Raw genomic sequence first — 14042 nt, forward strand, 5'->3', positions numbered from 1 at the left:
AAGGCCAATATGTCTGCTAAACCCATCGCGCGACGCGTTTTTCGAATCCCCAGTGCGAAATACACGCCCCCCACTCCAACCCCCCATGGGCATACCTGAAGGCTCGGTTCTTTCTCGGACGCTTTTCAATGATGCATAGAACCCCCGTTCTCGGCAATATGCTTTACCTGAAACCCTATTTTTATGATTAAGGGAGAACCATTTGCATCCACCCTGGTTTAGCAGCAGCTTGGGTTAGCGATTCTCCGTGCGGCCTATGCCTTCATCGACAGCTACAATCATGCCATCGACCTCTCTTTCTCCCCTCTAAATCAGTACTTCTGAGAGTTTAAACTTTTGTAGCTGCATCGCAGAAGTGGCTGGTATCAGAATGAAAATCAGCCGCACTTAAAAATCAAGAAACATTTCCTTGTCCCCTCTTTAAGCATCACGGTAAAGCTAACGTCATTGTCACTACGTTGGTGAATGTAAATTCCGAGGCCAAGACAGCACGCCGAGTTTCTGGCGCCCGACTTACGAAATGGAATATAGCCGAAGTCTCGCTACGACCTCGAGTACGACACTGTGTCATACAGCCTTGGTCTTTCTCCTTTTGTTGCCGCATTCTCGCGTCCTGCGTCGCTCCTCTAAACAAATGCTCCGTAATATTAAGCCTTACGAAGTCAGACGGCAGCTGTCTGCCAAACGTCTACCCACGCCAGCGCTGCGAGCACTCCAGCCTACAGAAATTGTCCGCGTGCCTCGTACGTAAAAATACGACTTTTTTCATGGTATTCCTACGTAGTAAGCAACGCGACGGGGCATGATGCAGCTGGTATGTGTAACAGGAGGTCCTGAGCCTACCACGATCGTTCCCTTTTTCCGTTTTCAATAATAAATAAAGTGTTGAAGATGCATTGTCTGTGGCATAGCCCTCAGGTCGACAATAAAGACGTCGAGCTAGATGGAGAGTGCCAAGTGCGGGCGCCTGTGCTAATGCCGTTCTCTTCAATTGTACATATTTTAATGCAGTGTAATTGTTGCACATACACCTCATTTTCAGCGTAGCATCTCGATGCCGGGGCTAGGGGTTGTAAAACAATCTAAACAGGCGCTTGTCCTAAAGAGCGGCTGTGGAGATCGAAGGTGTCCCCGTACGACGTGTGGAGGAGGAGCAGGAGCTCGTCAGCTCTCAGGGTGAAAGGTCAGGTGCGATTCTATTGGTAAGGGAAAGCGTCGATGACGGGGGTCATCTCATCAGTATCTTTGTTTAGTGTGGTGTGTCGGCGATGACAAAAAATCGAAAAGCAGGTTCACGCTTAGAACAAGAATACCAACATCCCTTTTATCTATGCCTTCATACGAGAAACCACAATTTAGGTGTGGGAGTCTTACCTCGTTGTTCGGGGCTCTCGCAATGGTATAATAAGCGAAGCGCACACTGCACATAAAAACACGGTTGTGAAAGATGATACGACTTAATTACTATTGCAAACAGGTGTGCTAGATGACAATGTGATGTAAGTCACGGCTGTAGGTGCAAGGAATTGTGTTCCTTGGGACAAAACATGTTCTCCATGTCGTAGTAAAGAGTTGCATCGGCGGGCAGTTTGATGGAGAGGCTACCAGTAGAAAATGGGACGGTCGCGCAGTATTATAATAACGACACGGGGATAGTTTTCAGTCCAACTAAACATAGCAAGGGCTTGTGGGCTGTGATGGCTCAGCAGGTGGCGCTTATGCCGATCACCACAGTCATCCGGTCATCGGAGACTTGTATGCTGCGTTCGGTAGCAGGTATCACAACTTTCTAAAGCAATAGCGGAGGTTGAAGCTTACAACTGATGCGTGCGTGCCAGTATTGGGGGTGAAAAACGTACGCTCATTTCTGGTACTTCATTAATTGCCACTAGAAGATTTTCTGGGGAGGGCATAAGAAGTGCGAACTTCGGGAACTGCCTGAGCTGGTTTTCTGAACCAGGTATGTATTTATTCAGAGATGGAGGAAGGCCACGCACTTGCGTCGGGCGGTACTGGTGTATTCTACGCTGTGATGAGCGTCTGGATCTGCAAGATAAGACTGGGTTATTTCGCGGCTGAAGAGGATTGACGAACTGACGAAGGCTGTCTTCTGACGAACGGAAATTGTGTGAGGGACAACGCTACGTAGTTAAGCGTTGCGCCGGCAGGTTTCGGCAGTAGCGGCGGTGCGTCATGTATTACAACAGTTAAACTAACAGACTTGTCGTCCGCAGTTAGACACTGATTCAAGTTATGGACTGGATAAAGGGAAGCTGTTCCGACGCGCAATGCTTGAGGGCCAAAGTTGGCTATCTCTTCGCGGACAGCTCGGAATGCTTTGCGGATTAGGCCATCTTCTTTCCTTATCTGGTTGTCGGTAAGGGAAAGATAGACAACGAGATAATAAAAGTAGATGACATGATCGGCAAAGCATTCCGAGCTGTCCGCGAAGACATACCCAAGTTTGGCCTTTAAAGCATTGCGTGTCAGAGCAGTTATGGTCCTTCCCGTTATCAAGTCTGTAACTTGAATGGGTGTCTAACTGTGGACGACAAGTCTACTGTTGTAATACGTGACGCATCGCCGCTACTACCAAAACCTGCCGGCGAAATGTTCAACTACATAGTGTTGCCCCTCAAACAGATTCCGTTCGTCCACAGAACTGATAGAAGGCCACCGCACTGGCCAGGTAAACCACCTGGCGCGCTCCTACAAGGGCAGAATCCTCTAGAAAGACTTGTGATCAGCCCAGCTCAAGGACATGCGTTAGTGCGCAGCATTAAATCATCAATCAGAAATCATATCTTCGTTCGACCCATACCAAAAAATATGCACCCACTATTCCATACCGAAAGGCTGACACATCGAGCCTAGTCACTAGCTCGAAAATTTCCCCGTTCCAGAGCTACAATTTATGTGGACGTTGCAGAATACCGACATAAAGAGGCGTTCGCTATCGCCGTTACTCACTCCTCGTCATCTCCTCCTTTTGCTACCCTCACCTTACGTAACCAACAACCGCATGTAGCAGAAGAGACGGCAATCGCGCTGGCGTTAAGACAAGGGCCCACCCTGGAAATTATATTCTCCGATTCGAGAACGGCCGTCCTAAACTTCGCCAAAGGTCTCGTTTCGGCCCAGGCACACAAGACTCTCTGTCTAAATTCGCCATCCCACACGGTCGAACTCCAATGGTTCCCGGCTCACACGGGCATTGGAGGGATAGAGACGGCCCACACGGCAGCCCGAGCACTTGTCACCCCGGCATACGATGTGGAATCTACCCTCCATGGAGCCAGATCAACCAGGGATAGTCTCCTGACCTTCAGAGAGGCCACGCAGCATTGCCGCTTCTTCCGCCACAAGCATCCTCCCGCCCCCTCATCCCTCACTCTAGAGGAAGAATGCCTCTGGCGTCAACTCCAAACGGAATCCCTACCCTGCACAGCCGTCCTGTATCATATCCACCCCTCTCTGTACCCATCCTCCCTCTGCCCCCTCTGCGGTGAAGGGGCCATGGTCCAACAGCGAATGTGGGCTTGTGCAGAGGACCCATTCCCTGCCATTAATTCCCCTGACCAGTGGATGGAGGCGTTGCCCGCTCGGACCCCCAGCTCCAAATGGAGCTCGTAACTCGAGGGGCTAAGTCTATGCGGTATTTTGTAACGCTTATTTCTACCTTCTGGCCGACACCAGGGCACCCTGGTTGTACGGTTGGTGTGGTTCGCAAGATGTCTGAGCACGTGACGCCCGCTCCGGTTGTGCGGCAAGTTTTCGACTTTGTCACAAACTCGAGCGTACGACGTCTAAAAGTACCTTATAAATTTTTCACTTTATTGTACAGCGCCTAATTCTTCTTGCAGTCGTCCGATTCATTCAGTTCCGTTCCATTCGCCCCGAGACAATGTGGAGCTTTCTTGAACGAAGAGGCGGTAACACGATCACTCGCCGGCTCGCCGGCAAGCAAACAACAAAAATAAAACCTCCGCTGCCCCGGTTTCGTCGAAGCTTCCAGTACTTTCGAGGAGGTGCGCGTGGCCTTGCCAGTGCTAAAGAGTGTCGATGATTCCAGAAGGGAGAAGAGGGAAGTTATTCGCTGACGGCAGCGGGCGCGTTGTGTGTTGTGCTCTCTCTCTCCGCCCTGACACGGTTATAAAAAGAGAAGCCGCGCCTAAGCAAACCAGCTACGTTTGGACGTCGTCGTGATGTGACAACGGCACCTGCCAGTTTGTGCATCACAGCATCGGCGACCCGGGCCCTGGAGGACTCCAACGTACTCCCGGGCCTCGAATCACCGTGATCGTCTCGGACGGCTTGGCCTACAACGAAGCCACGCTTCCCAGGTAGCCGAATCGCCTCCCACAGCGGTGCATCGTCCGGCCCGGTGGGTGAATATTGTGGGACTCTGTCTCTCATATGCATCGAACTGTTGTTTTCTTTTTAGTTAACTGTTCCGCTTCGTAATATTCATTTGTTAACGCTCCTGTTTGTATCATTCTGTCTAATTTTGGACTGTTTCTTGTATTTGAATTCCATCTAAGTTGTCTATCATTATCGATCCGTTACCTCGTGCTTGTGTATGTAAATTTGTAGTGGGCTCACATTTTTCTTCGGGGCCTGTATTAAGTGATTTATCTGTTCAGTACATTTTTTTTCTCTTTTTTCCTTCTCTTGTTGTTGTTGTTGTTATTGTTGTTGTCTGTTTTTTTTTTTCAATGGCGCAATGGATGCCATGTTTCTAAGCAGCTTTTTTTTTTTATGTACTGAGAACACCGTTGTACGCTGGCGCCAAAACGGGGGCCCGCAGCTCCGTCAAGCTATCCTTGAGATGGCTTTTTCTGCCGGCCTCCGGCATTGTGTACTATGTACATGTACATGATGTCAATAAAGTTCACTGTTCACTGTCTAAATATAAGTCTTTGTGCTGTTTTCGTTCAAGGCGCTTGCGCATTCTTGCCGCTCTGGTCGGCGAAAGCCGCACATCAGACGGCCACCCCCTTTGTCACCTGCGCCCTGTGGAATCGGTGGGGTTTGTTGGCTCTCTTGAGTCGACTCCCCATATCTTCTGACAGTGCACCCTAATTTAAGGAAACGGGTGACAGACTTATTTATATTCCTCAGGGTTACCATTGTGTTTTGAGAATGGCTTCGTGTTATCAGTGCCTCATTGTGAGAAAGCAGAAGCAGTTGGCTTATGCGGATTGGTTCAGGTTTTGTCTAAAGCATACCTTAAAGATTTCCTTGAAGTTCGAATTTAGTTTTGGCAGAGAAGATATGTTTTTGCCTAGAAGGCGCCGTTTCGGAAATGTTGTAGTGGCAGCTTCTTACCATCCATGGTTCCTGGTCTCTCTGAACAAACTTTCCGTTCAGTACCCTCGCCACTGGGAAGCCTTTTCCACAAACTGAAAATTACAAATGGGACAACACAGATTAGTGCATACTGATGCCCAATTACACGTTAGCAGCGAATATCGAAGAATCTTTATTATGTTAAAAAATTTACTTAACACATTTTAAAACACCACTAACTTAATGGTCCTGTTTAGCGTTGCAAATTATTTCGTAAATATACGGAGTGTAATAAGAATTTTAGGGGAAAATTGATAATAAATGGTACAGGAACACGGCCAATATATGTGAGACTAATTGCAGCCGTTGCGCCATTGTAGAATAGAATCTCGTTGATTCGGCCCCCACTACTTCGGAAATTTGGATAATTCGCCATCTCCACACCCACCCTTCAAAAATGTACATATCCTTATGGCAACAAACATTCGCTAATGCAACGCAAAATTGCACGCGCACCGGTTAATTCGGACTGGAGGCAAGTCAAGGACGGCGGAACCGAAACGAATTTTCGGAGTTTGATACATACTTTGGCGCGCGTGTGGTCAAATACGTCGGCGCGAGAGGCGGCGAACTGTTTTCGACACAGTGGATTTGTGCGGCACGAGGTCCTCAACGCACGGAAAGCAGCCCTGGAGCCCGCGGTGCCAGAAGAGGAGGTGGACGATATGACATTCGTTAGCCTGCTTCCCTCAAAAGGGCAGCTTGCCGACTATGTTGCAATTGATGACGGCGTTGTCGTCGCCGGCCAGTCCACCGATGACGATATCATGAGGGTGCATGCCTCCCTTCCTGGAAATGAGCACGCACACACGCTCGCCCGAGAAATGACCCACCTGGCGTCAGATGAAGTGGACCGACAGATCCAGGGTGACTCCAAGACACCAGCTTCGATCATCCCATCACACGAACCTCTCAGCTATATACTCACACTCACCTACTACTGCACACAAAAAAAAACACTACCTCCACCCAACCACTCCCTATCCCGCCCCGACGCCACTTCATGGCGGCAGCTCCAGATACACACGTTCCCAAACTTACACCACAAACACCTCTTCTTTTCCACCCAAGACCCTAACAACTGCCCGGCTTGCCAGAGCCCCACTCCCACCCTCTACCACTCTGTGTGGGAGTGTCCGCCTCCACCAGACGGGCTCACCCTTATACGCATCCCCACCCTCTCCTCTTGGGATGCTGCTCTGTCCAGTACTGCCCCGCAAGACCAACAACGGCTGATCGAGCGGGCCCGCCGGAAAGCGTCCGCCGTTGGAGTCCTGGACTGAGGACCCCACTCATCGAGGCTGCTCTTCCACCACCAAATTAGTTAAATAAATGTTTTGACCACCACCTGCCGTCGGTGTGGCGGATGAAGCGTCCGACGAAGAAGACCCGCGCGATGTGTACGCCCGGTGCGTCGTACCGCAAAAGAAGGCGCGGACGCTCTCAACGTTCTAGAGGAGCTTTGCTATAATGTTACAGGTAATACGCTTGCGCTAGAGGGATTGTCGCATGCCCGCAAACTGGTCCTTCCCGCTCAGCTGTGCGCAAAAAAAAAAAAAAAAGAAGCGAGCATCACGGACTTCTCCTCAAAGTAAATGTATGGAATAAAAGAATTGAAAATGTGCGTTTTGTGTTATTCATTCGATAATTCGGCATTCGGATAATTTGGACATGTTTTCCACTCCGTTGAGATATGAATTAACAAGATTTTACTGTAGTTCATTTACCTTTGGAAGCCCAAAACTACGCAGGCTACCTTTTTGCATTCCTTTTTGCATGTCAGAAAACGCGTTAAGAAAACGCTCGGATGAAATTTTTTGAATAAATTCAAGCTTAACCGGTTGCACAGAGCTAATAATCGATGCTGAGTGCGCGTTTTGAGAGCAAACAATCAGTAAATCAATCAAATCAATCAAACAATCTTTATTCCAGAAACAAACCGGAAAGGCTGCTAGGGCTAAAAGCTGCGTTACGCCGCTTGACGGGGCCCCAGAGGCCATTACAAGACATGTAGGCGAGACTGGACAATGATATATCATGGAACACAGCAGTTAATACTGACACTGCAGTTGAACCAAGCACTTACATTGCAACAATACGAAACATGTTGACAAAAATACCAATTTTACACGAGTAAACATACACACAATCTATTTGTACAAACAGGATAGCACATGTCTCAACGAATGGATTCCTCCAAGTTCCCAAAGAATTCGCGCAGACTCCTAAGCGTTAGCTGTTAAACTTTCCGACATGAACATTTAGTAACTTTACTCAATTTTTACCACTATTATGTAACGGGTAAATTTGTTACAACTGATTCGCGGGCCGTACTAAAATTAACCTCGCTGAAACGCAACTGGCAAAGTCCCTGTCACAGATTTTTCGGTGTTGGATTCTATTCAGGCTCGTTCAAATGGACCGTTTGTTCCTGCCGGGGTCCGTAAATGAAGAATTCAACTGTTATGACCCCCTCCCCTCCTTATGTCACAGAATTGGGTACTTACTATCGGTATTTATGGTGCACTTGGTACTACAAGCCTGGATCAGAAAGAAAAAAATGTGCGCAAATTCATACAATCGCCTACTAATGCGTAAGATTTTCACACCGCTTATCTTCGTTGTGAGTATTTTATAGCCAGATTTGGGTACGATTAGCCAAACACGTTGGGTTATCATATTGTTCGGTAGTTTATGTTTCTTTTCGCCAATGGTGGGTATTTATACTAACGCACAGACTAAACTACTTGACTTCGCAATCACTGCAGAATGCTTTTTGGGTCACACGGTACACACAATTATAGAGAGGAACGAAGTGGACAGCAGGAGCGCTTCGCTTGTTCTGTCCACTTCGTGAATTTTTTCCTGTCTAATTGTGTACCGTGTAACCCCAAGCGCAGTCTACACACCATTTTCCATAGGCAGCCGGAAAAGGCGTAAAATACTCGCAAAGCAGTTGTCTCGGCGGCCCGCGCGCCTTCCGCTTCCGGCGGACCAGCGTTGCCTGTGCGCGCTGGGCTGCTAACATCGCTCGGCAAGGTGTGCTCCGATGCGTGGTTCGGGGGTGTTTCGCACTGTGTGCTTAGTTTTTGCGGAACTTTCAACTGTTTTAGCCAATGCTTCGACGCCGTTCAAGGCGCAAACGTCGCTTGGTCAGCCCCTGTGCGGTGGTGAGTTATCGAACCAGAGAAAGCAAGAAAAAGTCGCCGACAGCACGTATCTGCACGACACTGCCTCGAGAAAATGCTGTGTCGTTGCGAAGTGTTTTTGCTGCATCGCTTCCCAATGGACACTGAGTTGAGATATCGGTGGACGCCGTTGATGAATCGCAACGACTTTTTACCAACTCTAGGGTTTGTTCGGTGCACTTGGACGGCAAGCAGACGGAGCAAAATCCATTTATCACAAGCAAAGCTGCGACAGGGAATGGAACCTTCTGAATTATTAGAAATAACTTTATCCTTTACAATACAGCATTGATTGATTGGTTGATTGAATAATTGATTGATTATGGGGTTTAACGCGCCGACGCTTTATAGGTGATGAGTCGCGCCGTAGTGGAGGGCTCCGGATTAATTTTGACCACCTGGGGATTTTTCACGAGCGCGATACAATACAACACTACAATAACTCCTGGTTCCTTGTAGTCAATTTAAAATACCATATATTGTTTGGTCATAATAGCCGATCGGCATTACAATCCCCTTTTTATCTAATCAAACCTTTGAAATCACGGCGTTTTGTTTACTTTTTTTTCACGCGAACGCATTACACTGCCAAACGACATGAAAGGATAACTTTCTCCATCGCACACTGCTGGTCGATAGGAGGATAAGCAGGCAGCCCAATGTGGAAACGCAGCTCGAGATACGTGAACGCTTCATTTGGAAAATAGCTCAATCTGTTCACAACGCGCTCAAAGGAAAAGCTTGTAATCCTTTTGCGTTGTCACGGAATCTAAAGTACTACAATTACAAAACAGTTACTGATTGATTGATTGTAGGGTATAACGCGCCGACGCAACGCATGCGATGAGGCGCGCCGTAGTGGAGGGCTCCCGATTAATTTTGACAAACTGGGGATCTTTAACGTGCGCCCCAGGTGGTCAAAACAGTTACTGCTGGTCGCGTAAAGAATTTGTGGTGGAAGCAGCGGCTCCACAAAGGTAGGCTCCGAGCGACAGGCAACATGCGCTGCGCAGAGTTAGGCCAATCATGATCACGATCAAGATCAACCAATATTAACTCGCCCAAATGTTAATCCTTCTGCTCAACCTTCGAATAGTTATTTGACTAGTTGTGCGGTCGTGTTATTTTTCAGCCCAGGTAATTTTGTTTTTTGAGTAACCGTAATACGTCTAGTTTAATAAGATTATATTGCATTGCAATGTCATCAGGGTAGCAATCGCCTCGTCGAAAGTCCATCGCGAGCGCGGATCAGCATGACCGACATATGCTGTGCGCGCTCCACATTCGACGTCCGCGCTTTTGTAAACATGACTAATCGGTGAACATAACAAGCATGGTGGCATTTAAAACCCGTATTTACTCCCCGATATTTATTTCTAAGTCAGTCGGTGCCATACCGGTACGTTTGCATCGCTGAACTGAGGAGCACCACCGGCACCAGTGCTACTGCTGCTCGCAACAGCCGGGGTCGGCATCTGCCGCTCTGGCAACAAATTAGGAGCTAAAATCCGTCCGCAGATGATGAAACCAAAACAGAACACGCACGCACAAGCACTGAAACCGCTAAACTCACGCCGAACCACTACGGTTCACTCGGTAATGCACGGGTACCGAGCAGACGCACGGAAAACACGGAGCACTTAACAGCCCAGCGCGGCGGTTTCGGCGGTCGCTTCATAGACAGCGCTAGCGTCTGGTCAGAAAAAGCAAGCGGCGGCGCCCACCTCTAGCAAGGAAAATGGTGCATAGTAATGCAATAAAAACTACCCCAGTTCCTTACGTTACTTACTTCGCCAGTTTTTAATTTGTTTCAATTTGTTTATCTCCCCACTAAGCAGCAGTGGTCTTCGGAAATAAAGGCTCCAGAGTGCTTGACAACGTTTCCGAGCCATACAGAGTCCGGCAGCATGCATCGACAACAATTCAATCACAATCTTCCTTGGATTACACACAGCAAAGATCACATCTATATGCTGGTAAAGCATCAGAGCAAAGCAAAATTGATTGATTGATTGGAGGGTTTAACACGCCGGCGCAACGCAGGCGATGAGGCGCGCCGTAGAGGAGGGCTCCGGATTAATTTTGGCCACCTGGGCATCTTTATCATGCGCCGAAATCTCGTACACACGGGCGTTTTCGCTTTTCGCCTTTTCGTACACACGGCCGGGAATCTAACCCGCGACCTCGAGCTCAACAGCGCAAAAAGCAAAGCAAAGTAGTGCATTGGTTACACACAGGCGATGAACGGGCTATCATAAAAGATTACGCCACAAAAATATACACTCTCCTATAGAGAGAAAACACCAGAACAAAAATGGCACTCCGCAAAAACATTCAATAAATAACTTCTAGTAAGTGCGACGCTTCAAATACGGGCCAAATGCAACTGTAGATTGCCTCAATTCTAAACAAAAAAAGCAAGCACACGCCTGTTATTAAAAGCAAGGATGCCGAACTTCTGTGTTAAGGTATCCTTGTACTGGGTACGTTGTTTATGGAATGCCTTCAGGTATTAGTGTATGCGGGATAAAGAGGACTACCCATGCTAGAGGCAGCATGACGATCTTTCTCTTTTTTCCACATTTTTCATTTGGCCGTCGACTAAAACTGTTCGGATTGCATCCAAATGTATTTTGTAGTGTTTCCGCTTTATAGGCTACGGCTGAAAGGCGCTTAGTGATTGAAATCGTTGTTTAAGCGTTACAGTTTGAAGATTTCAACAAAATCCATCAATGGCGAGGCACTAATCCAGCGCTGCTTCCTTCTTTCACCGTCATGTAGCTCTTGGGTGCGGCCGCTGTTTTATTTTTTGGTATAAGTACACACAACACAACGAGCCCAGCTTGTAGTCTTGGTACAACCTGTTACATTTCTCGCACACGTATTACATTTCCGCATGTTGTTGTACATCACCACAATGTGTGTTTCCACCCTCCTAGGTAATCAAGACATCTTCTGTTTTAACTACAGTCAAACGGACCATCATCACTGGTGAAAACATCGGTATCATCGAATATGCCCTACCGCAGGCTCTCGTGCCATGCGTCGAGGACTAAGACGCAAATTTACGAGTACATTTTAGAAGGAGGGTTTTCACGTGGGTCAGTTGCTAGATTACCCAATTAAGTTATTTTAAAAGGTAACCATCTCCAACAGGGAAGACTTACCTTTCTCACACTGAGGCTCATGACAGACATGAGAACATAGATAACAGTAGCCGTCCGAGAGTGAGGTGAACCACATTGGAAAACATTTTTCAATCTCATGTTGATGCCGTGTCGGTACTTGTTCTCAGAAAAAAAATCTTAGCACTTTTCTTTGAAGGCTAATGCTGTTTCTGAAAGAACTCCACAACCTACCAACAGCTCAGGAGCATAGGCCCATCTACGCCATGACCTTCTTCCCCGAAACTGAGCCGCATTTCGAACTTTGTCTCGTTGCTGGCGAGCACACAAAGGAGGTGCAAAGTGTAACTACAAAGCACCTCACTCACAGACAGCAGAAAACGCTAAGACGATTATCCCTCCATTTCTTCTTTTCAAATTGGGAGATTAAGTTGAAGGTGGAAATGAACAATCGGTGGCACAACGTCAAGAATGTCTTGGGTAATTGCTTGTGCTTGTAGCACTCAAATTGGCAAGCGTCATGAAATGTTAACCTTCACGTTTGGACACGGTGAAAAGTAGAAAACAGCTGCATCGTGTGATTGAAGAATAGCTACAAAGTTCTTTTGTTCCTCAGCTTTAAACGATTCGAAGCAAAAACGCGTAAGTTCACGGTACAAGCGGGCGTAAATTTAGCCATTCGTACTATTCTATAGAGCAGGAACATCTGTCTGCCGACTATGTAAAGCAGAAACACACGGGCACTAAGCTAGCATAAGTTTATGGCAGACTAGAAGGCATCCAGTTTGCAACGTTCACAAAAATATATTGAAAGCAGCTAAGTAAAAACACGAAATCACGTTAACTATGCCTTGAGCGCTCAGGACATTGATGCACAAGTCATATGTAATGATATATGTACTAACATAGCTGATACAGGGCAATGGTGAATAGAGAATAGTGCAGGATTGAAAGGAGCCATCGTTAGTCGCATAGAGAGATGTTTTTTAATACCAACTATAATATTGGCGTTTCAAACTTCTACAGCAAAGAATGATGGTTCTTTACACATGAACGTGCACGCAAAGTAAATATTTTGGATCATTTTGGAAGCTACATATTTGAAGAAAATCTATCCCATTTTCAGTTGCTCCCTAACATCACTGCTTCATTAGCTTCAGGTTTCCTAATCGCACCCTCTGCGCCTTCGGGAATGAACAGTGCATAGATTTATCTCCCCTTGTCATCGAATCGACCCAAGCTCATCCGCTGACGTGTGCATTAGTTATTTCTTCCAGCCCGCCTCAGGGGGTTTTGCCACAAGTGGCGAATTTTTGTTACCCTGTAAACTTACAAAAATTAAATCCAGTGGTAGCACAGATCCAACAAATAACTGCAGTTCGAAAGTATTTTCATGGCCCTCGCCTGCATGCAATGTTACACTGCCCCAGCCTTCCCTTCAAATATTTACCCCGCGTAGTCTTGGCGAGTATTGTTGTAGTAAAAGAGACTAAGAAACAAAATCGCAAAAAAATTTGTCAGAATACAGGAAATTCAGTTAAAGTTGTATGTCAACGTGGTTTTGCTTTTACAGCGAAGCCGTTAGCCGCTCGGTCGTCCGAAAAATAACCCAAGCAGCACAACCCAGCCAAACAAACAACCCAGGCATAACCCAGCAATTTTCGCCCAAGACGCCGAGCGCATGTGTCTGACTAATCCGGCGTGCAGCTGAGATCAGTATTCGTGTGCAGAAAAAAAACACAAAATAAACGTCGAAGCCTTATGCTTGCAGGCCGGTGAACAATGGGAACCCCCAACCCTATGTGTTCTGGTAAAGATTGGGTTTTCAGCTGCTATCAAAATTGGAGTAAGGTTGGGCGTAATTCGAGTGCTAGCACATGCGTCAGGCTAGGCAGTAACCAGCAGTTCTCGGCCAAGAAGCCATGCGCATGCGTCCGGACCCAGAATTTGCCGCCAGAGAATCCGAGTGCAAGCGAGAAGCCCGGCGAGACGACGTAGAACATTTCATACCACCCCCACCAGAATGTGTAGTGGTTTACAAAGCTGCGCTGGGCATCCAAATTCGCAGGGCGGGATGGCGTCCATTTTTTTGTTGTGTCCTTGTGGTTACTTCCATGGGGATGGCAGAAGGAAGGGAACGTTCATTTCAAGCAGAATAAAAGGTACTGAAGCCATTCCCTCGCGTGGGGGAAGCGCTGTGCCTAACATGTCCTGGCAATGTGTTACCAGCTGCGCCCGTGAGATGGCGTAGCGGATCCTGTAAGTGACAACTGCGGAGCTCGGCTGGCCACTGTTGCTAGTAAGCTGTTGGGACAGGAGACAAATTTAGTGTGTCAGAGCACTCCGATACAGTGCAAGGAGATCGGTATAATTTACATGT

The 14042-nt window shown here is 47.4% G+C and overlaps 1 protein-coding gene across 1 annotated transcript in view; it reads right to left on the reverse strand.

The window, feature by feature from the left end:
- Positions 1 to 6038: 6038 nt before the first annotated feature.
- The window catches only part of LOC144154789 (glucose dehydrogenase [FAD, quinone]-like), a 56151-nt gene continuing 48147 nt past the window's right edge, over positions 6039 to 14042 (reverse strand). Inside the window, exon 12 of the mRNA XM_077685890.1 lies at positions 6039 to 6138. Within this exon, the coding sequence (XP_077542016.1) occupies positions 6039 to 6138 (100 nt within the window). The remainder of the gene's footprint in view (positions 6139 to 14042) is intronic.

Source organism: Haemaphysalis longicornis, unplaced genomic scaffold (assembly GCF_048455015.1).
Source record: "Haemaphysalis longicornis isolate Haplotype H1 unplaced genomic scaffold, Haemaphysalis longicornis Haplotype H1 scaffold_91, whole genome shotgun sequence".
Lineage (NCBI taxonomy): Eukaryota > Metazoa > Arthropoda > Arachnida > Ixodida > Ixodidae > Haemaphysalis > Haemaphysalis longicornis.